The 24,333-nt window shown below is 45.0% G+C and overlaps 1 protein-coding gene across 8 annotated transcripts in view; it reads right to left on the bottom strand.

Annotated features, from left to right (window-relative positions):
* Positions 1 to 487: 487 nt before the first annotated feature.
* Positions 488 to 24,333, bottom strand: part of LOC147010324 (uncharacterized) — an 87,492-nt gene continuing 63,646 nt past the window's right edge. For 7 of the 8 annotated variants that reach the window (XM_085859167.1, XM_085859168.1, XM_085859165.1 and 4 more), the window contains 3 exons: positions 19,162 to 20,344; positions 3,192 to 3,441; positions 488 to 2,937 (listed from right to left, as the gene is read on the bottom strand). In XM_085859167.1, the coding sequence (XP_085715293.1) occupies positions 3,199 to 3,441; positions 19,162 to 20,344 (1,426 nt within the window). In that variant the 3' untranslated portion in view covers positions 488 to 2,937; positions 3,192 to 3,198. The remainder of the gene's footprint in view (positions 2,938 to 3,191; positions 3,442 to 19,161; positions 20,345 to 24,333) is intronic. The other variant, XM_085859170.1, reaches the window with a different exon arrangement.

The raw sequence follows: 24,333 nt of genomic DNA, 5'->3' as shown, positions 1-24,333 counted from the left end.
GCTGTCCACCTGCACACCCATTTCTCTCTCTTCACTCGCTATTTTATCCCATAAGCCTCACCCACACTTTTAACGAAATCAAGGAAATAAGTTGGATACACAAGGGTTGATTTGCTGCACCGTGGTGCGCACTGTTGTTCACAATGGTCACGAATTTCCGAAGAAACATCCATTTTTCTTTCATTCATTCTTAAAGTGCTTCTCGTGGTCCGAGGATCGTGTTCGCGTTCCCACAGAACACACTGATGCTCTGGTACTGTGATACACATTGGTACTGTGGAACATACTCGTACTGTGGAACATACTGGTACTGATACTCGTACTGTGTTACAGATTGGTACTGTGGAACATACTCGTACTGTGGAACATACTGGAACTGTGATACACATTGGTACTGTGGAACATACTGGAACTGTGATACACATTGGTACTGTGGAACATACTCGTACTGTGGAACATACTGGTACTGATACTCGTACTGTGTTACACACATTGGTACTGTGGAACATACTGGAACTGTGATACACATTGGTACTGTGGAACATACTCGTACTGTGGAACATACTGGTACTGTGATACACACGGACATGGTCGCTTACTTGGGTATCATCATCAGACTGCTCTCCATCCTTCATTGTGGGTTAAAACTACTGCACCACAAACAGAACCACAAATCGCAAAGGCTGAGAACAATAAACAAAGAAAAGAAAGACTATAGAAGAAGCACAGCTTTGCAGGTTCCCCAGGTGAACAACTCACGTTTATAAACAAAATTAATAAACATTCTGGAAACAATCACAAAAAGGACAAAGACAAGCACGTAAAACGTGGTGAAAAAAAAGTGTTTGAATCCAAGCAACAAGTGAAACTTCCATTCATGTGAGAGGGTAGAGAGATCGATGAGGTGAGATGGAGGATTGGATGTGGTGAGATGGAGGAGTCATCGATCCAATGAGATGGAGGTGTTGATGAGACAGGGATCGATGAGATGGAGGGGTCGATGTGATGAGACAGAGGAGTCATCAATATGATGCAGGGGTTGATGAGACAAAGGGGTTGATGTGATGACACAGTCAATGTGATGAGATGGAGGGGTCGATGAGACAGAGGAGTCGTTGAGACTGAGGTATAAATGTGATGAGATGGAGGGGTCAATGTGACGGAGGGCTCGATGTGACAGAGGTGTGATGAGACAGAGGGGTTGATGAGACGGAGGGGTCGATGTGATAAGACGGAGGGGTCGATGTGATGAGACGGATGGGTCGATGTGATGAGACGGAGGGGTGGATGAGACAGAGGGACCGATGAGACAAAGGGGTCGATGAGATGGAGGGGTCGATGAGACAAAGGGGTCGATGAGATGGAGGGGTCGATGAGACTGAGGGGTCGTTGAGATGGAAGGTCGTTGAGACGGAGGGGTCGATGAGACTGAGGGGTCGATAAGATGGAGGGGTCGATGAGACTGAGGGGTCGTTGAGATGGAGGGGTCGTTGAGACGGAGGTGTCAATGTGATGAGATGGAGGGGTCAATGCTCTGGAGAAGTCGATGTGTCAGAGGAGTCAATGTGATGAGACAGAGGTGTCGATGTGATGAGACAGAGGAGTCATCAATGTGATGTAGGGGTTGATGAGACAAAGGAGTTGATGTGATGAGACATCGTCAATGTGATGAGACAGAGGGGTCGATGAGACAGAGGGACCGATGAGACAAAGGTTTTGATGAGACGGAGGGGTTGATGAGACGGAGGGGTCGATGTGATGAGATGGAGGTGTAGATGTGATGAGAGAGAGACGATGTGCAATCCTATAGCAAACCAGATCACACGGACCATTGAGAAAACAAGGATAAAAGCTACTTGAGACTGAGAACATGCATCACCATTAAAGACCCGCGGTCTTGGGTGTCGTGTGTGGAGCTCGGGTTTCAAGCGGTTTTCACCGACATTAAACGGTTGAAACGTCCAAAGGAAATGTTCACGAAATCCTAACGAAACGAACTGAACAGTAAAGGGCATTTTATTCTGAGCGAATCCCATCCTGGGACCTGAGCGCCATGTTCGAATCTGTCCTGGGACCTGAGCGCCATGTTCGAATCCGTCCTGGGACCTGAGTGTCAAGTTAGAATCCCGTCTTAGGACCTAAGTGCCAAGTTTGAATCCCGTATTAGGACCTGAGCACCATGTTCGAATCCCATCCTGAGACCTGAGTGCCATGTTGGAATGCCCTACTCTGGGAAGTTTTGTTTTATTTCTCCAGTCTCGAAATGAGGAGTGTGTTGTTGGAAGGACAGGTTTAACCCAAATCCATGTCCATGTTCTTGCCTCCCATGATGGAACCAGACCAACCCATCTTCGACTTTACACACCTCGGGTTTCAGTGAATTTGAAGAGCGCGTGCATCATTTACATTTCATGGAATTTCATGAACAATCAAAACTTATTTAAGGAGAAAACTTGAACTTTAAAAAGTGAGATTTCATGGAGTTGATGATAATGGAATATCACTTTCCATCTCCATTAGAAAATGCCTCACGGGTTGTACCCATTGTCTCACGGGTTGTGCCCATTGTCCCACGGGTTGTTGCCATTGTCCCACAGGTTGCAGTCAATATCGCATGCGTCGTCGTTGTCTTGCCTTTGGGAGTCCCTGATTGGCAGTGAAACATTTACATCACATGCATTTCAACCAATCACGGACACCAGTGGCACAACAAGGCCTTAACATTGTGTCATTGTCCCTTTATTCCCATGGGATTCACCTCGTGGCATTTGCTGTTTTCGACCCCGGTCACACGAGTTCCAATTCTTCCATTCCGTGGCCATTTCCGAAGCCGCTTTTCCATATTTGTGTCCTCCAAGGATACAAAACCATCTGACTGGTTCCACCTGCTCTCATGGACAGCTTTGCTCTCAGTCAACGGATGCCGACAGAAGTGACCTTGGAAGAGAATACAAGAGAAGGGAGGGTCTTGCATCACTGAGATTTTATGATATTAAGTATCGTGGAAAGAAGTGAACATTTCAACAATGATAACATCTCGTAATCCTCACATTTTGTCATCTCAACTGCATGTGGTCTGCCCACTAGCTGGACAGCCAGGTGTACACAGGTTGTTGACTGCTAAAAGCAAGTTAGACAACCTCGGAATTCCAGACACAGCCATTTAGACAGAACCTGGCAAAAAGACGTACATCCAAGTCAGAGCAAGTACGTTTCTGTTGTATCGTGGTCGGGCAGAGCCAGAGGTAACGCAGCCATTCTTCCAAGTCCCCTTCTTGTAGAGGCCCATGGAGGCAGGCAAGAGGGGTTTGAAGTTGGAGGAAAAGGAAGAGTTCGTGGAATCCAGGGAGTGTGCGAAGTAGAAGAGTGGGATTGAGACACAAGTGAAGAGGATGAGGAAAAAGGGGGCGATGAAGGTAGAGGAGAAGTGGAGCTGAGAAACTGTTAGGGGGGAGAGATTGGTCAACAGAAGATGAGTATTAATGAAGGGAAGGAGAGAAAGGTGAGTATTATTTTGGGTAAGGAGAGAAAGGTGAGTATTACTCAAAGTAAGGAGAGAAAGGTGAGGTGGACAGGAAATTGGGGGTTTCTATGTACGACATATGCACAGGATGTAAGGAGGTAAAAAGCAAAGAAAAAAGGGAGGAGGGGGTGTCGTGTGTGGATGGAAAATGTATAATGAGGGGAGGTGAGAGGAAGGGATGACATCATTTTCACCTGTATTAAACTGTACAGACATGGCATAGGTAGAATGGTGTTTCATCCTGATTACCAATAAGACCAGTCAGGTCAGGTATTGGAGCATGCACTGGAGCAGCGCGTCGCTGCTCCACTTTCCACTGGTACTCCAGGGTCCTCCAACTGGCCATCTCCCAGGCAGATGCCTGGCCCATCCCCATCTCTTTGAGATGCTGATAAATCTGCTGCAACCACGAGACACATGGTCGGTCCATTAGCCTCCTCCACTCACGAGACTCCCTCGCTGAAGGAATCTGGTGAGCAGGATCAATGTCAGGAAAACGAGCCACGTGTCCACACAGCTGCAGATGATGCTCACAGAATATGCAGGTAACAAATGTCATTTGAGTCTCTCTTAGCAACCGCTCATTGGACACAAAGTCCGACCAGCGATAGCAAAGGATTCTTCGAAGAGACCTGGTACCAAATTACCTGGTCAGGTCAGGTTCGATCTGTGACCTGCTACAGGTACCATGTAAACCTGTACTAACCTGTTCCATGGTCGGTTTGGCGGCGACTAAACCGTCTCCCCCACCAGGTTTTCTGGTGAGGGGGGTGTTTGGATATGGACACCCAGCAGGATTAAAAACAAAACCTGTCAAAGGGCGGAGGAGATCCTTGTGAGCCAACGGCCATCCATATCTTGTGCCCAACTGTGTCTGCAGACATCCTCCTGCAGTTGGGTTACTTCTTATTAGGAGGTTGGTGGCAGGATTTGCACTCCGGCCACCGTAAAACCCTTCATTCCACAAAACGCAAAAACGCAAAAAAATCTGAAAACCCACTCCGTGGGAGTACCTCCTGTGCAGCTTCCCTTCGCAGGGCAGCTCACCGGATGACGGGATTGGGGCAAAGCCTTCGGGACCCCCAATCTTTGATAGGAGGGAAACCACGGGGTAACATCCCTGGGTCAGATTGCGGGAGAGTGTGTCGGAGTGGTGCTGAGGTGTCGTCCACCAGACGGCGGTCTCCTTGGGTTAACCTGAGGCGGTCCCTTCAGGTGGGTGCCTGGAATGTCCTATCCCTAAGAGAGGATGATCACCTGTCTCTGTTATCATCTGAGCTCAAGCGTTTGGACATCGGGATTGCAGCTCTCTGAGGTTCGGAGACCGGATTGCGGCGAGATAATGGTGGGTGGTTACACCTACTATTGGTCTGGTCGCTCTGATGGTTACCATACCCAAGGAGTTGCTGTAGCTGTGTCCAATAAGCTGACCCCAATGATAATTGAGGTAACACCGGTCAACGAGCGTATTATGAGATTAAGGATTCGTCACTCCTTAGGTGTCATTTCCCTGGTCTCTGTTTATGCTCCGACTGAGGCGAGTGATCTCACCGTGAAGGATGCATTCTACGCCACGCTCGAGTCTGTGGTTGATCAGTGCCCCAGACGAGATACACTTCTAGTCTTGGGGGATTTCAATGCATCGACTGGAAATGATAGGGATGATTATGAGGTGTGTGTTGGTCCCCATGGGTCAGGAACTATGAACCAGAATGGCACTAAGTTCCTTGACTTTGCAAGAAGTCATGGACTTAGGGTGGCTGGTTCATGGTTTCAGCGCCCACAAGCTCATCGCTGGACTTGGTATTCCAACGCTGGCGGTGTGGCAAAGGAGATTGACCATGTCCTCATTGACGGTCGTTGGAGGATGATCCAGAACTGGAGGGTCTACCGGAGTGCTCAGTTCCTCAATACTGACCACAGGCTTGTTGTAGCAACTCTAAAGCTGCACCTTAAATCCTGGAGAATGGTACCATCCCAGCCTAGGCTGGATGTTGCGAAGCTCAAGGATGAGAGAGTAGCTTAGGAGTTTGCGAACAGGCTGAGTGGACATTTGGGGGGTATGGGTGCTTTGGGGTGTCCTGAAGAGTTGTGGAGCGCCTTCAAGACCACCGTCCTTGATGTTGCCGGTGGATGTCTTGGAACTCACCGCAGGGCAAAGAAGAATTTTGTCTCTCAAGGGACACTGGATACCATTGACCAGAGTCGCAGGGCCAGGCTGAATGGCAGAGCTGAGCTGTTCAGGGAGCTGAGGCGTAAAACTGTACGTGCACTGAGGGTGGACAAGGAGGCCTATGTGCGAGGAATCTGTGGGGGGTAGAGCATCACCTGTGGTCGAATGATTATCATCCTGCTTATGGAGGAATTTGTGAGTTGCGTTCTTCCAAGGCTGGCCCTCGGTGTACTGTATTTATAGCGGAGCGTGGGGTGTGGGTGGGGTGCCACCAAAATGGATAAATCTGATGTCTGAACTCTACTCTGGTACTGAGAGTGCTGTGAGATGTGGTGGTACCATCTTCGACTTATTTCCAGTTGTTACTGGAGTTCGTCAGGGATGTGTACTTGCCCCCACACTTTTCAGCACTTGTATGGACTGGATTTTAGGGAGGATGTCGGAGAGATCAAGTTGCGGTGCATCGTTTGGGAATGTCAAGATCTCGGACCTTGATTTTGCAGACGATGCAGTCATCTTTGCGGAGACTTTAGACATCCTTTTAGGGGCCCTGGAGGTGCTGAATGAGGAGTCGGAGCCGCTGGGATTACGGGTTTCTTCGGTCAAAACTAAGATCCAGGCTGTTGGTGACATCTTGGATGCTGCTGTCCTGTCTGTGTCTGTTTGTGGTGAGGATGTTGAGGTCGTGGAGAGATTCACTTACCTTGGCAGTGATATTCATGTCTCTGCTGGCTGCGAGTCAGAGGTCAATAGACGTCTGGGTCGGGCCTGGGGAGTCATGGATTCACTGGATCATGGGGTGTGGCGCTGCCGGTACCTGTGCGGGAGGACGAAAGTCCGAGTCTTCAAGTCCTTGGTACTTCCAGTCTTGCTCTATGGGTGCGAGACTTGGACTCTGACCAAGGATCTGAGACGGAGACTTAATTCCTTTGGTCCCAGGTGTCTTCGGAGAATCCTTGGCTATCGCTGGTCGGATTTTGTGTCCAACGAGCGGTTGCTGAGAGAGAATCGGATGAGATTTGTTACCTGCATAGTCCGTGAGCGTCAGTTGCGGCTGTATGGACATGTGGCTCGTTTTCCTGATGCTGATCCTGCTCACCAGATTCTCTCAGCGAGGGAGTCTCATGAGTGGAGGAGGCCAGTGGGCCGACCACGTGCCTCATGGTTGCAGCACGTTGACCATCATCTCAAGGAGATGGGGATGGGCCTGGCATCTGCCTGGGGGATGGCCAGACGGAGGCCCCTGGAGTACCGGCGGAAAGTGGACGCAGCGACGCGCTGTTCTGGCACATGCTCCCATACCTGACCTGACCTGGTACCAAAGGAATTCAGTCTGTCTCAGATCCTTGGTCAGCGTCCAAGTCTCACATCCGTAGAGCAAGAGTGGAATCACCAAGGACTTGAAAACCTGGGCTTTCATCCTCCTGCACAGGTACCGACAGTGCCACACGCCCCATGATACAGTGAATCCACGACTCCCCAGGCCTGACCCAGATGTCTTCTGACCTCTGGCTCACAGCCAGCAGAGACATGAATATCACTGCCAAGGTAAGTGAATCTCTTCATGACCTCAACAACCGCATCACAAACAGGAACAGATAAGATAGCAGCATCCAAGATGTCATTGAAAGCCTGGATCTTAGTTTTGACCCCAAAAAATCCGTAATCACAGACTCCTCATTCACCACCCCGAGGGTCCCCAAAAGGATATCTAGAGTCTCTACAAAGATGACTGCATAACCTGCGAAGTCAAGGTCAGAGATCTTGACATTCCCAAATGATGCACCGCAGCTTGATCTCTCCGAAATCCTTCCTCGAATCCAGTCCATACAAGTGCTGAAAAGTGTGGGGGCCAGTACACACCCCTGAGGAACTCCAATAACTACTGGAAATAAGTCGAAGATGGTACCACCACATCTCACAGCACTCTCAGTACCAGAGTAGAGTTCAGACATCAGATTTATCTATTTTGGTGGCACCCCACAAAGACCGAGAATCCTCCAGAGGACATCCCAATTCACTGAATCGAATGCTTTACAGAGATCAACATAGGCTGCAAGCAGCCCCTCCCAAAACTCTCGTCTGCATTTGGTGAGGACAAGAAGGGCAAGGATACGGTCAATCGTTGACCTCTTTGGTGTAAAGCCTGACTGCTCTGGACGCTGGTGCTCAAGCAGATGGTGGTGAACCCTATCAATAATTATCTGAGCAAAGACCTTGCGCGGCACTGAGAGCAGCGTCACTCCTCAGTAGTTGCTACAGTCTTGGCGATCACCCTTCCCTTTCCAGAGAGGGACAACAAGGCCCCTCTTCCAGTCAGTTGGGATGATGCCTGTGTTCCAGGCAGAGCACAGAACTCCATGCAACGACACGAGTGTAGCATATCCACCAGCCTTGAGAAGTTCAGCATGGATGCCACAGATCCCAGGATGTTTACCCCATTTCAACTGGTTCAACGCAGCCTGTGTTTCCATAAACGAAGGTAGATCACAGTTGATTGGACGTCAGCAATAGGGATAGTAACACCCTGACATCAAACTCGACAGCTGATGGATCGGTCTGGTTCAGCTGCTCCAAGTACCTGGCCAAGCGGGTCTTCACTTCAGACTCCACTGTCAAGATCCTACCACCCTCTGCTCTAACTGCAGTCCACCAAGGGATGGGCTTGAAGGAACGCAATGCGTGAATTCCCCTGTAAGCAGGACGAGAATCACTTCACCATAGGTGATGCTCTGCCCCCCTCATAGATTCCTTGCACATAGGCCTCCTTGTCTACCATCAGCGCACATAGTTTCATGTCTCAACTCCCTGAACAGCAAAGCTATGCCATCAATTCTGGCCCTGTGACTCTGTTCAATGGTATCCAGTGTTCTTTGAGAGACAAATTCTTCTTCGCCCGACAGTGAGTTCCATGACATCCACCAGCAACATCAAGGATGGTGGCCGTGAAGGCACTCCACAACTCTTCAGGATTCCCCAAAGCACCCAGACCATACAAATCGCCACTCAGCCTGTTCGCAAACTCCTCAGCTACCCTCTCATCCCTGAGCTTGTGAGCATCCAGCCTAAGCTGGGATGGTACCATTCTCCCAGATTTAAGCTGCAACTTCAAAGTTGCTGCAACAAGCCTTTGGTCGGTATTTAAGGAACTGAGCACTCTGGTATACACTGAAGTTCTGGTTCATCCTGCAGTGACCAGCAACAAGCACGTGGTCAATTTCCTTTGCCACACCACCAGCGTTGGAATACCAAGTCCAGCAATGAGCCTGTGGGCACTGAAACCATGACCCAGCCACTCTAAGTCCATGACTTCTTGCAAAGTCAGAGTCATATCCTCAGACATGTTGCGTGCTTTTGACACAGTCTGGAACCCTGACCTGCTCACCAACCTCTCTTATATGGTATCCAAGGCCACCTCCATTAATGTTTCACAGACCTCCTCTCCTGTCACAGTCAATGTGTGGCCCTTAATGGAGTTCTTTCATCCTCTCTTCCTGTCCAGGCTGGAGTTCCTCAAGGTAGCATTATGGGCCCTGTTCTTTTTCTGGGCCCTGTTTCCTGTTCTTTTTCAGACCTTATCCACCTGCTCTGGCTGAAATATACGATAAAACTGGTGGCTTCAGGTTGCGTAGAGGAAACAAGGCAGCTTTGTTGGATTTCACGAAAAAGAGGCTTCATGTAGTTGCCTAGTTTGTAGGTCTACCCAAGAAAACAATGAGCAAAACCTGAACACTGGCTACATCACTCACCTCATGGGATTCATCAGAACCCCAATGCCACAGCACGGAGAAGTGGCCAAGTCATTTGCTGATCGAGTCTTGACCAGCATCATTTGCAAAAGACCCGTTGACTGTTCTGAGATCGACATTGTAGCAGATCAGTATGATGCGATGTATAGATGTGTAGATTCGAATGGTGGTACCGCTTTCCTCGAGGATGTGAGCTGATGGCATAATAGACAAATGGCAGACAGAGCAGCACATCACCTTGAAAAACATAAGCCAATTGAAAACTCGAAAGGTATTCGAAACAACACAGCCAGTAAAGCAGCCCTGATTCAGAAAGTTTTTTTTTTCGGTTTGGGAAACATCCAGCCACTTGCTTCCGTGAGATAAGTGTACGAAGCAACGATTCAGCATCCAGAAGACAAGAAGAAGGTGACACTAGAGTGATCCTGCATTCAAAGGTCTGTGTGCTACATGGATGTAAAATGGTAATCATCCGTGCACATGACGTCGACATCATCATCCTGGCAACGTATTTCCGAAGAAGATTTTCATCTCAAGGTCTGCACGAGTTCTGGAGACAATTTCAGGATTACTCGATTCCAGTCCACAATATTGCGGCAGTGCTTGGCGAAAATGAGGTGACAATGCTGCCATGACTACATGATCTCAGTCGATGCCATACTACGAGCTACATTTATCTGAAAGGAAATAAATATTTTGTAAATACATCAAAGAAGTGCGGCAACTGATTCATGCATTTCAGCAACTTGAAAGTCTCCCGGACATTACAGCTGAAACTGTTGAAGAAGCCATCGGTGTTGCCAGGGATTTGATGACTAGTGTCTGCGGCAAGCAAATTGGTGAATATGAAGATCTGAATGAACTCCGCACAAACCCGTATGTCACCACGAAAGACCTTCGGATCCTACCAACAACTGAAAATTGCATTTGCACACCATTTAGAGCGGGCTATCTTACAGACATGTATTTGGGTCAGGGCTGATTAGTCACATCCTGTCATGCCAGACCCATTTGAGTTTGGTTGGTCATCAGATGATGGAGTCCAGACATTACTGTCCACAGTTTCACCGGTAACAGAAAGCCTCGCTACTTCTACCGACTGTAATTGCAGGCGAAGCTGTGGTCATAAATGTCCATGCCGTGAAATTGGGTCATGTGAACTCGTGTGTACAAACAGTGGTAAACCAGAGTCCTGTACAATTATGCTGCTTGCAACAGATAAAGATAATGATAATGAGTGACCGTCATTTTTCTGAATCTGGAAACCATATTTCGAAAAAAAAAATGCACTGAATAAACTTTCTCTATATGTAGGACAGGCAAATGCCAGTACAATTTGACTGCCACACAGGTTTGATTTTTCAAATGGATATTTGTTTTTTACTCAGGTAAAACACCATGCTTTTAAAAAGGTCTACAGACGTTTGCTTAATATTACAAACATTTGTTTAATGTTGAATAACGCCGTATTACATGGCAGATAATTAAATCATATTCTTTGTTTCATAAATGATATCAATTACAAGAGTGATTTTGAGTGAATAGAATGTTTGTATTGTGCCTCATGAGGTCTGCATCACGAAGTGATTTTGCTCCTCAAACTGTTAGAACAGTTAGAACAAACTCCTCAAACTGTAAGAACAGTTAGAACAAACTCCTCAAACTGTTAGAACAGTGAGAACTAACTCCTCAAACTGTTAGAACAGTTAGAACAAACTCCTCAAACTGTTAGAACAGTTAGAACAAACTCCTCAAACTGTTAGAACAGTTAGAACAAACTCCTCAAACTGTTAGAACAGTGAGAACAAACTCCTCAAACTGTTAGAACAGTTAGAACAAACTCCTCAAACAGTTAGAACAAACTCCTCCAACTGTTAGAACAGTTAGAACAAACTCCTCAAACTGTTAGAACAAACTCCTCAAACTGTTAGAACAGTTAGAACAAACTCCTCAAACTGTTAGAACAGTTAGAACAAACTCCTCAAACTGTTAGAACAGTTAGAACAAACTCCTCAAACTGTTAGAACAGTTAGAACAAACTCCTCCAACTGTTAGAACAGTTAGAACAAACTCCTCAAACTGTTACAACAAACTCCTCAAACTGTTAGAACAGTTAGAACAAACTCCTCAAACTGTTAGAACAGTTAGAACAAACTCCTCAAACTGTTAGAACAGTTAGAACAAACTCCTCCAACTGTTAGAACAGTTAGAACAAACTCCTCAAACTGTTAGAACAAACTCCTCAAACTGTTAGAACAGTTAGAACAAACTCCTCAAACAGTTAGAACAAACTCCTCCAACTGTTAGAACAGTTAGAACAAACTCCTCAAACTGTTAGAACAAACTCCTGAAACTGTTAGAACAGTTAGAACAAACTCCTCAAACTGTTAGAACAGTTAGAACAAACTCCTCAAACTGTTAGAACAAACTCCTCAAACTGTTAGAACAGTTAGAACAAACTCCTCAAACTGTTAGAACAGTTAGAACAAACTGTTAGAACAGTTAGAACAGTTAGAACAAACTCCTCAAACTGTTAGAACAGTTAGAACAAACTCCTCAAACTGTTAGAACACCTTGGTCTGCTGTCCATGGTGCTGAACGCCATCGTCCGCTGTCCATGGTACTGACGCAAAATTTGCGCCATTTCAAGGGTTAAACATACAAAACTATGTTTTTCAAACTTCAGTGATGAAAGTAGAGAGTGATAGTAGAAAGTTTGTTTTTTTTTCAAAAAAAACTAAAAACTTCAGAGAAAAATAAATTTCGACAGTTTTATTCCAGGTAGTCATACGAACGAGGAAAAGTTTAAAGTTAAGATCATTTGAGGAGTCAGTAAAAACTTGAGCTGAAATACTGAAAAAATGGGTGAAAAACGTCTTTTTGTAATTTAAAATATTAACATATTTTAGTCTTCCATTGGTCAAAATGTTGCACCCCTACCTTAAATTGTCTTTACATATAATCTATGGAAAAAACAAACAAACTTTGAAACCTTAAATAGCTTACTGTGTCAGGTACCACTCCAAAAATATTTTGGAACATAGCCTATTGGATCCATTCATTGTTCCCTCTTTCCTTACAAGTCTCTCAGTCCCTGCTGCTGAAAAACATCCCCATAGCATCGTGCTGCCATCACCATGCTTTATGGTAGGGATAATGTTGGATGGGTGGGTGATGAGCTATGCTCGGTTTCCGCCAGACGTAGCACTTTGAATTCAGTCCAAAGAGTTCACTTTCCTTCTCATCAGACCACAGAATCTTTTTCCTCATGCTTTCAGTCTTTCACGTGCCCTTTTGTAAACTCCAGGTGTGATGTCAGGTGCCTTCTCCTCAGGAGTGGCTTCCATCTGGCCACTCTCCCATGAAGCTTCAATTTGTGAAGTGCCGCAGAGATTGTTCTCCTTCCGGCAGGTTCTCCCATCTCAGCCAAGGAACACTGTCGTTCTGTCAGAGTGGTCATTGGGTTCTTGGTCACCTCCATAACCAAGGTCCTTCATGCCCAGTTGCTCAGTTTGGTTGGATGGCCAGCTCTAAGAACAGTTTGGGTAATTCCATATTCTTTCTATTCCCTAATGATGGAGCTCACTGCACTCTTGGGAACTTCAACACTCAAAAATTATTTTTTACCCTTTTCCAGTTCTATGCCTCCTCACAATTCTATCTCGGAGTTCTACGGACAGTTCCTTCTACTTCATGGTCGAGTTTCTGCTCTAACATGCAGTCAACTGTGGGACATTATATAGAAAGGTGGGTTTCTTTCTAGATCATGTGAATTGTGATCATGTGATCATGTGAACCAAGTGAATTGGCCACGGGTGGACTCCAATCAAGTTTCAGAGACATCTCAAGGATGATCAAAGGAAATTGGATGCACCTGAGCTCAATTTGGAGTGTCATAGCAAAGGGGTTGAATACTTATTGATGCAAGACATTTCAGATTTTCATTTTTAATTATTTTGTAAAACTTTCTAAAAATATGTTTTCACTTTGTCACTATGGAGTATTTTGTGTAGAACATGACAAAAAATTATAATTTAATCAATTTTAAATTCAGGCTGTAACAATAAAATGTGATAAAATAAATAGAGGTGTGTGAATCTTTTGTGAAAGCACTGTAAACGTCCAGAGTTTTATTTTATGGGGATGGAGGGGGAGGGGGTTTGGGAGAAGATGGGAAGGGGTTTGGGAGGAGGTAAGCATGAGATGAGGTGAGAGGATGGGAGACGTGTGGTGAAGCGTTAATTACGATTCATACTTTTTCATCAAAACGATTCTGCATATAATAACAGTGAAGATGGAAACAAAATAATGTCTGAAATACATTTTCTACTGTTCATACTATAAACACCTTCCAGAGCCAAACATCTTTCAGAGACAAACACCACCCACAGATAAACAACACCCAGACACGTCTGGAGAGAAAAACTGTCTGGACACATCTGGAGACAAACACTGTCCGGACACAAATACAGTCTGGACACGTCCAGAGACAAACACTGTTCAGACATGTCCGGAGACAACCACTGTCCAAACAGGTACGGAGACCACCATGATATGGACAGGTCCAGAGACAACCACCATCTGCATAAGTCCGGAGACAACCACTACCCAGACACGTCTGGAGCCAAACAGACACAGCCGGAAAAAGTCTGGAGACAAACACTGTCTGAAGATTTTTTTTTTAAACGCCCGGATACAACCACCATCTGGAGATGTCCGATGGACAAACACAGTCCTGACATAATCACCACCAGACATGTCCTACATTGTATTAGGAGGGGTGGTCAAGGAAGAGAGAGAGAGAGAGAGAGAGAGAGAGAGAGAGAGAGAGAGAGAGAGAGAGAGAGAGAGAGAGAGAGAGAGAGAGAGAGAGAGAGAGAGAGAGAGAGAGAGAGAGAGAGAGAGAGAGAGAGAGAGAGAGAGAGAGAGAGAGAGAGAGAGAGAGAGAGAGAGAGAGAGAGAGAGAGAGAGAGAGAGAGAGAGATATATATATATATATATATATATATATATATATATATATATATATATATATATATATATATATATATATATATATATATCAGAGAGAAAATGTTATGCTTTATGAACAACACACAAACACACACACACATATATATTAGTGCACACACACATATCTGTGCTTGAATGATATCGGCAATTTGTCAGGAATCGGCAGATCGGAGTTAGTGTGATTATCGACTGTAGTACGTACTGTATACAACCCAAAAACCTTGAGTAGATTTCATCCTTGTTTGGGGGAAATTTCAATAAACAAATTATTAAAACAACTTTGCATTAGAGATGTTTCAGGGAGATGTGTATTAACATTAATCTTTTTGAACAGCTGTGTGAGACAGGTGGAAAAAAAATTGGCTCTGTAATTTACAAATCACGTTTATATGGCAAATGGCTTGGAAATCGGGATTATTTTGCTTTGAAACTCACAAAGAGAAATCGTATAACCTTTATAAAGCACACCTGATAACCAATTGCTTTAGAAACAGTCACGCGGACAAAGGATAAGCCTGATAAAACCTTCATAAGATACGGGATGAAACTGCCATCACAGCACCCATAACTGGCATGGCATGTCCACACACCCACAGAGAGTCCCTACAGATGCAAATCTACCCATATGCACCATGTCCGTGTGTGCTGTTTTAGTACCTCTACCTTGACTGTACATCCCGATCAGGACACGAACTGTACCACTATTGACTGGAGGGCGCTCGGCAAGTGGGTTAAGCACTCAAGCAAGCACTCCAACGGAACACCTGGCTTGGCAAGCGTTTATCAATTACCGTCGATAAATCCATGCACTCGGAAACGCCCAAGCAATGCCCGAATTGGACACATGAACACCTTTTTAGTGTTGGAGCTGCTGCTAAGTTCAAGCCAAGAGATTAAATTTTGTAATTCGGCTTAGTTTCAGAGATTCTCGAGGTTATGGCATGTTCAGAAATGAAACAAGCCGGTTGGCGACATGGGTGGTCGCTATATAATTGCATACTAGTCACACAGTTTTTGACGGATCGGGCTGAAAATTTTTGACAAAGAGGTTGATTATAGTGCGCATAAAAGCGCGGAAGCCAATTTTTGATTTTCGAAAAAAAAAAAAATTCCAATATATACATACACACAGAGACATGACGGAAGTAAAGAGACAACATGATTATTAAAGAATTTATTTATTTAACATTTGAAGTACATTTGATCCATTTTAATACATTCATGAGTATTTGGTAGACAACTTGCCATTAGCAGATTTCAACGCTTTTACTCTTTTAGGCAGAGAAATAACGAGTTCTGCAATTTTCTCTTGTGGGATTTCTACCCAGGCTTAACGCAAAACGTTTTGCAATTCTACCCATGATGTTGGTTTTCTGGACTTTTTCTGCACAACTCGATCCAATATGGCCCAGAGGTGTTCAATTGGATTCATATCAGGAGAATGACTTGGCCATGGAAGTGGCTTGGTCTCATTTCTGTCCTGCCATTCTTTGGTCTTTTTTGCAGTGTGGCATGGAGCTACGTCTTCCATGAACAGAGTGTTGTTTTTGACCATCTGACCATTGGAGAAGACAGGGAGACATCCATCCTCAAGGATAGAAATGTGTGTCATAGAGTTGATGTTGCCAATGCACTCCACAAGCTCTGACCGACCAGTGCTCCAGATTGCTCCCTACACCATCATTGAAAAAACACCGTGTTTGACAGTTTGGCTGCAATCGGTTCAAAAAAAACTCGACTGGGAATTCTCCAGACTCATATGCTACCACTGTCAGATAATTGAGCAAATTGGGACTCATCTGAAAAAATTACAGTTTGCCAAAACTCCAAGGGTCTGTTGGCCATTTCATCAGCCCACTTATTTCTCCTCTGAATGCTGGCTGGTCAACCAAGAGATTTTCTCCGAGCTGCTCTCCCATAGTAGCCCAGTTGATGAAGGTACCGCACGGCAGTTCTTGAGCTAACTTGGACTTCCTTTGCAACATCTGCCTTATAACGGGGAGTTTTCTCAATGGACCGCTTTCCAGCTCGAAGACACCTTTCTGATGGCCCAGATTGACCAAAATGGGAAGCTGTGGATTCCTTGCCTTCGCTGGTGAATTGCACAATCACCTGATTGACCGTAGAAAGTGGAATGCCAAGGTTCTTCAGGAGCTATCTGATGCTGGCTGGCTCTACCTCCCAAATGGCCAACAATTCGTCCTCTTTGAAAATCAGAAAGGTCGCGTGCTCCCTGGGTTGGAGGCATAGTTAATTGTCATACAAGACCCAGGAACTAGTTTCTGCAAATAAATAGTTGAATATAAGTCAAATCACTGAGTAAAACTTGCTTTCTACAGATAAAATTAATAAGGTGTCTATTTACTTCTGTCATGTCTCTGTATACACACTCGTGAGGTATCAGTGCTATGCATCGGAGGGGGCTGGACAGCCGGTGCATGAAGGACTTGGGAAAAAAACTTCCTGCAGCTGACACCAACAGAAAGAAGGTGGGTAATATTTCTATGATGTCACAATGATGAATCTACAAATTCCTAATCCATGAATGTCATGGGTGGAAACCCTCACATAATTTCCTCATTCTCCTTTCAACTCAACCTCTATATTTTCATTCCAAACAGAATCATTCTAATCACGAATTAATACTATACCATTAATGTAACAAAAATACAAACACTCATGGGGTAAACGAATATCAACGCCGTGATCACGTAATACCCAATACAAACAAATCTGCCGGTGAGAACGGGCAGATACAAAATACTTCGTACGGATCATAAATTAATATCATAATTTCATTGTGTTGAGAAATTTATGAAACCTCCCACCAATCTCAGAATGGATAAAAGTGGGGGTCGTTCAGGTGGAAACTCAAAATCATAATTGTATTGAGATATTATCAAACCAGCGAATGTTTCTGCTGAACCCGTGATTGTGTTTACTTCCGGATCGGGACCAATTTTGTACGGATCGAAAGTCAAAATCATAATTGTATTGAGGTATTTATGAAACCTTCCACCCAACTTTGGACATCCGCTGGGACCCCAAAACGTTCCACCAGAGGGTTTGACGGGGTTAGCCCCAAAACTGGGGGAGCAGTTTATGGATGGATGGACAGACAGACAGACAGACACTCCTGCTTTATGATATATATATATATATATATATATATATATATATATATATATATATATATATATATATATATATATATATATATACATATAAATAATTTTGCAGGTAATAATGCCAGATATGACAGAAGCAAAATCGATATCACCTGGACAGGGCAGTGTCGCTGACGTCACAAATGAAGGTTATTAAAGGGCCGACTGGACTGCAACCTTTCTCGTTTGGAAATATTTTATTAATGTTTTATATTTACAAACGATCAGAGAGGGCGGTCTGAAGATGTGGTGACGAGGAGGGAAGAAGAGGGCGGTCCGAGGACGTGCCCATCAGAGACGGATCGGTTTTTCCAATCAAAACCAGACTCGGTGGTGGTGGAATTGTTATGAGCGGCTGCTCTGAGTCTGGGAGGTCGGTGGTTTAAACCCCGGCCGAGTCATAACAAACAAATAAAATGGTTCGTGCTGCTTCCTTGCTTAATGCTCAGAATTTGAAAGGATAGAGCATGGACAAACAACTAAAGGTTGGTAATAATAGAGCAGGCTTTGATAGGCCAAATGGCCTTCTCCTGGATCGAAGTTCCTTATAATTATAAGAAAACTCATTTGATATTTTGAACATATTCGAATATATTTGAATTTTTTTCACATTCGAAGTTCCTTGTAAGGGAACACCTTTGAGTGCAGATGACCAATGTGGGGTCTCCACCTGAACTACCTTTCCTTTGTGTCATACTCGAAGTTAATGTGCATCTTGCACGTCCATTAAGGTGAAATACATGGGTTGTACGTTGTTTAGCATGAATAAACAGGTAATCTGTTGAAGTGCTTACCTGGTTCCTGATCGACTAATCACGGGTTTAAAACACCCGTTAACCACCAAAAACAAACAGCTGGAGGACCAAATTGATGAGCATTTATCCATCAGATTGGCAATCCGATCCTTCCACAGACAACTACCGACACAACAACCAGCACCCCGATGGACCTCACCGATCCTCCACTCGCCTGCACCCCATTTACCTCCACGCATCCCCAGCCGCCACCAGCCCACCCATTCCCACTCACACCTATCACCCCATCTCCACCACCACCCCACCCACTACCCCCACCACCACCCCACCTACCTCCACCCCACCCATAAAGACCCACACCAAAACACCCACCCCTCAGACTCCCACCCAACCTACCTCCACCTACCCCACACCCCACCACTAAACTGGACCCCATCCCCTCAAATAACCACATACACCCCCCCACCCTCTACCCCGCCACCTCGCTCTTTTCATACTCTCACCAACACAGCGCAGAAACTGGTCCTGTTCTTTGGATGAGGAAGTGAAGATCAGGTTGTTGAGGCTGCAGCCCAATAAAATGTAATCCAGTACCACCTCAAATGAATTTGATTAAATACAATTTGAAAACATTCATTTTAATGAATAAAATTTTCAATTTCTCATTTAAAAAGCAAAATTCAGGTGTTTCACTGATTGGTCATGTGATGGTAAGCAAAAATGAAAACAAAAATGGATACGATCCGGGAGGGATTCGGGGAATGTTCTCACACCAACTTACCCTCCTCCACCCCACCGAAGCTTCTCTGTTACCAGGAAGTTTCTCTCCTGCAGAAATGGGCCGTGGAATTCCAGCGTAAATCCTGCCAGGAGCTGCTGGATGAGTGACCGCAGGCCTAGTACCGGCAGGGCTGTTTGACAAAGCCGCACAGTCCTGGAGACCTGAGAGCTTTTCAATTCCTTTATCTGTCTCAGTCCCACGACTTTGAAAATGAAGAGTAGGGTGCTGACTACCAGCAACCACATACTGTGTAGTAGTGGACGGACCCTGAGTGCTGATCATTGAGTGTTGAGAGCAAGTGGCGACAGAGGCAAGTGCAGGCATTGAGGTAGAAGACGGGGTTATGTCGGGAGTTGCCTTCGATCCTAGACGAAGACTGGAGCTGGCAAGACTTGAACCAGCTGGAGAGACTCTTGTTAGAGCTGCAGGACCAAGAGTTGCAAAGTTAAGAGCTGCAAGATTAGCTGAACTAATGCCTGCTGTCGCTAATCTTGCAGAGTTGAGGCCTGCTGTGTCTAGGTTGTTTGAGGTGAGGCTAGACATTGCAAATCTAGCAGAGCAAAGATCTGATGCAGTGAGACAGGTTGTGGATGGCAATCCTGATGCATCTTTGCCAGTAGAGGCAGAGGTTGGAAAAGCGAGTCCAAAGGTGTTCAAGCCCAAATTCTCAGAGCTATGCTCTAGCGTGGTGAACACAGGATTGGCACAGCCACCCGCCCAGTTCCGGGGAGCTGACCATTGCCCCATTTCACAATGTGTCGGCTGCCCTCCACCACCACCGAGCAATCCAAATACACGACCCAGGCCAAGGTCTTTGAACAAACCAGGATCTCGTTCAAGCTTCGACTGCTGGTTGATGTCCCAATCCCAACCTAGCCCAGTCCCTCTGCCTATCCCCAATCCGTGAGCTCGCCATGGTTCTTGGCTGAGTTTAGACTCGAGGCCCGGTCCAGCTTCAGGTCTGACAGTACTATCCTGACCGTTTCCAGATTCTCGCCTTAAACCAGGAGGCTCCGGAGGACCAGGAAGTGGAGTTTGAGCTCTCCGGCGAGAGCTCGTTGATGGTGGAGGGGGTGGAAGTCCATTTCCAAGTTTTGGAAGTGAGGATAGTGAGGAAGGTCGACGAGGTGCATGAGGAATCGAGCGAATAACTGGGGGAGCTCTGGGTGGTGGGACATCCATCCTGTATATGAAAGAAAAGAAAAGGTATGATTACAGGGGTACCAGAAGCAGTATGTTATGAATATTATGTTGTGCAGACATGCTGGTGAGGATTGTAGAAAAAAGTGCAAAGTCATTGAATTGGTACTTTCTCCTTCTCTACCCTTTATAAGGGGTGAAGTTCAATGGTACCAATCTTATGCCCTGTCTTGACCACGATACTCCTCCACTTCCCTCTGTCCTCAGCCAACACTCTCCACTGTCCAACCACCAACATATTATTGATATCCCTCCTTACCCAATCCCCCCATCTCAACCGTGATGTAGCTCTTTTCCTCCTACATTGCTACGTCAACATATCCGCTCTCATTCTCTCTTCCCCCACACAATCAACCCACTTCAGCCAGCTTTTCACCAATCTCCTCGGCAAGCTCATCTGCACACCAATCTCCTCCCTCAGTTCATCCATACTTCTTCTATCCACCCTCTTCACTCCTGCAATCCTCCTGACCTGCAGCCTCTGTTGTTGTCTCTCTGTCAGTGCCACTGTCTCCAGACCGTAGAGGTAGGCTGTCATTACACAAGATACCAGAACTTTCCCTTTCAATTCCATTGATACTTTTCTTTTTGCCATCAATCCCTCCACCCTCATCCACTTGAATCCTCCTCCACATCTCTGCCTCTGATCTACCAGCAGATATCTCCGGTCACTGTCCTCTTTGCCCCCCCCTCTCTCTCCCGGATACACAGCATATTTCCATGTCTGATCTACTTCCCCTCTCAACTTCTATCTGCTGCTCGATCCAACCCACATCACCTCATTTTTATCCATACTCCTCTTCAGTTCATGCTTACAGAATGCCTCCTTCCACTCCCCCAGTACTTCCTGCATCTCCCACTTACTCTCCTCCACAAAAACCAGATCGTTCACATACAACATCCTCCCCAGAATACCTTTAATATTTTACCTTCATGCCTACCAGCTCCATCACCATGATAAACATGAGTGGGCTGAGAGAGATTTCCTGCCTTAAACTGTGGTTCACGCTGAACTCCACCAACATCCCAGGACCAACCAAAACTCTTACCTCCATTCCCTCATACATTACTTCCACCAATCTAACTTCCAATGATGTATTGTCAATCCATCAAGCGACCTCCTTTGTTAATAGTAAGACCAAGGAGTTTCAGTGACTGAACTTAATAGTCCAAGAGCATTAGGTCAAAATAGGCCCTAACCTGGACATTTTTGGTAACAAGCTGATTTTTTCAGGATAGGTCCAGGAATATGTCTAGAATAACATACTAAAAGTCCTCATAAATCCTCCTTGAGCGTTTTCCGCAATCTAAGATGGCGTCCAAAATGGCCGCCTCTTCTGTTTTTCTCATAACTTTGCAAGCAGGTTTCCCCAAAACACACTTTAAATGTCTACATATATGTTTTGAAGTATGAGGAACTCATTAGAATACATCTTAAGAGATGCTGAAGCACGCAAGTACCAATAAGACCTCTTGAGTTCTTCCAAAAGTCCAGGCAGAAGCAGACGCCGACACCCTGATTGTCTCCACAGCACCAGCACTGGCAGAGTCAGAACATGTGCCAGTTGCTGTCGTTGGTACGGACACAGACTTACTGGTAATGCTAGTTGCTCGGGCAACCTCTTCCACAGATGTGTACATGCTATGCCGCAGTAATCCTGTCACGGTCTTCAACATTCATGAGATTCAGCATGCCATAGGGGACACAAGAAATCACTTGATGTTTCTTCATGCTGTGACGGGATGTGACACGGTCTCTGCGATCTATCGTCAGGGCAAGCGTAAAGCTTTCAACATGGTGCACAAGAAGTGGGACTACGACTTGCTGGATACCTTCACAAACAGTGGAAGCACCCATGACGAGGTGGAAAAAGCTGGGGAAGGCTTCATTCTTAAGCTTTATGGAGCCAGCAGTTTTGAATCTCTTGATGACTACCGTCACATCGCATACAAACGGGCAATCGGTCGCAGTTCCCTGAGTTCATCCTTTCAGCTAGAAAGTCTACCTCCAACTAGTGCTGCAGCAAAGCAACATTCATATCGCGCCTATCTTACCGTCCAGGAATGGATGGGTAACTCCTTATCTCCAACAGAATGGGGCTGGCGATTTCAGGACGGGACTCTTACCCCGGTAGAAACAGACATTGCTGTTGCACCCGACACTTTGCTGAACATGGTGGCATGTGGGTGTAAACCAGATGGTTGCAGAAGCATGACATGTAGCTGCAAGAAACTTGGGCTCTTTTGTACCTCAATGTGCAGTAAATGCAGTGGTCTCAATTGCAACAATACAGCACCAACTCTTATAGATGCCGACGATGATATTACCCCAACTTCAGAGGACATCAACATTGAAGATACAGCATCCGACGATGAAGACAATGACTGATGCAACTCGGTGTGTGCATGCGTAAGGTAAAGATTCATCTGAAACTTTTGAGGTTTGAATCTCTAGCATGATCTTGTTTTGAATGTCTTTGCCTCTTGAAACAGGCTAAAACAGCAGTGTGTTGATAAGTGGCGGACATTTTGAGCACCATTTGAATTTCAGAAAGAACTTCAGCAGTTTTATTGTTTCCTTTGTACTTCAAAGTATCTGAATGAGTTCCTTATTTCTCAAGACATAATATATTTAGAGATTTAAAGTGCATATTGAGGTAACTTAGTCACAGGGTCATGAGAAAAACAGGAAATTGCAACCATCTTTGGCGCCATTTTGGATTTTGGGACTAGTTCAAGTAGTTTTATTGGTATAGATATGCGTGTTTCAAATCTGCGAATAAGAATTTATCTAGATTCCTTGACTCCCATAACATATATAAAGACATTTTAGTGTGCTTTATTGGGTTACTTAGTTGCAGAGTTATGAGAAAACAACAACAGGAAAAGGGGCATTTCAGGTGCCATTTTGAATTTCAGGATGAGCTCAAGTGTTTTTATTGGTAAATGCGTTTTTGAAAAATTCCCAATAAGTATATGATTCATTTCATTGAGTCGCAAAACATATATTAAGACATTTAAAGTGCGTGTTGAAGTACCTTGGTGTAAAACCAGAAACGGCAGCAATTTCAGACGCCATTTTGGATTTCTGAAAGAGCTTAAGCGGTTTTATTCGTTTTTGTGTGTTTCAAAATCTTCCGATATGTATTGTATTGAGTTCCTTATACTTCAAAACATATGTGTAGACATTTAAAATGTGTTATAGGTAAACCTACTTGCAAAGTTATGAGAAAAACAGGAAATGGTGGCCATTTTGGACGCCATCTTGGATTGCGGAAAACGCTCAAGGAGGATTCATGAGGACTTTTAGTATGTTATTTCACACACATTCCTGGACCTTTCCTGAAAAAATCAGCTTGTTACCAAAAATGTCCAGGTTAAACCCTAATGCTCTTGGACTATAAGCCTCCTCCCTCTCATCAGACCTTGACAAAAATCGCAAGCTGGTCAAACACTTGGAATATGTCGTTCTCTCCATATATATATATATATATATATATATATATATATATATATATATATATATATATATATATATATATATATATATATATATATAATCTATAGATGTTCTCTCTCTCTCTCTCTCTCTCTCTCTCTCTCTCTCTCTCTCTCTCTCTCTCTCTCTCTCTCTCTCTCTCTCTCTCTCTCTCTCTCTCTCTCTCTCTCTCTCTCTCTCTCTCTCTCTCTCTCTCTCTCTCTCTCTCTCTCTCTCTCTCTCTCTCTCTCTCTCTCTCTCTCTCTCTCTCTCTCTCTCTCTCTCTCTCTCTCTCTCTCTCTCTAGGCATCTGGCAAACCCTCAAATCTACTTTCTAAACAATCCTCTCAAGGAAGTTCAGTCACTCAAACTCCTGCGTCTCAATGTCAGCCATGATCTCTCTTGGGTAAACCACATTTCAAAATTGACCTCCAAAGTAAGTCACTGACTGGGCACCCTCCATCATACAAAGTCCTTCCTTGGCACACCTGAAC

Source organism: Eptatretus burgeri, chromosome 16, assembly GCF_056783735.1.
Source record: "Eptatretus burgeri isolate ZD-2024b chromosome 16, Ebu_testis_v1, whole genome shotgun sequence".
Classification (NCBI taxonomy): Eukaryota; Metazoa; Chordata; class Myxini; order Myxiniformes; family Myxinidae; genus Eptatretus; species Eptatretus burgeri.
Note: the sequence above shows the minus strand (reverse complement) of the source record. Positions and strands in the feature narration are given on the sequence as shown.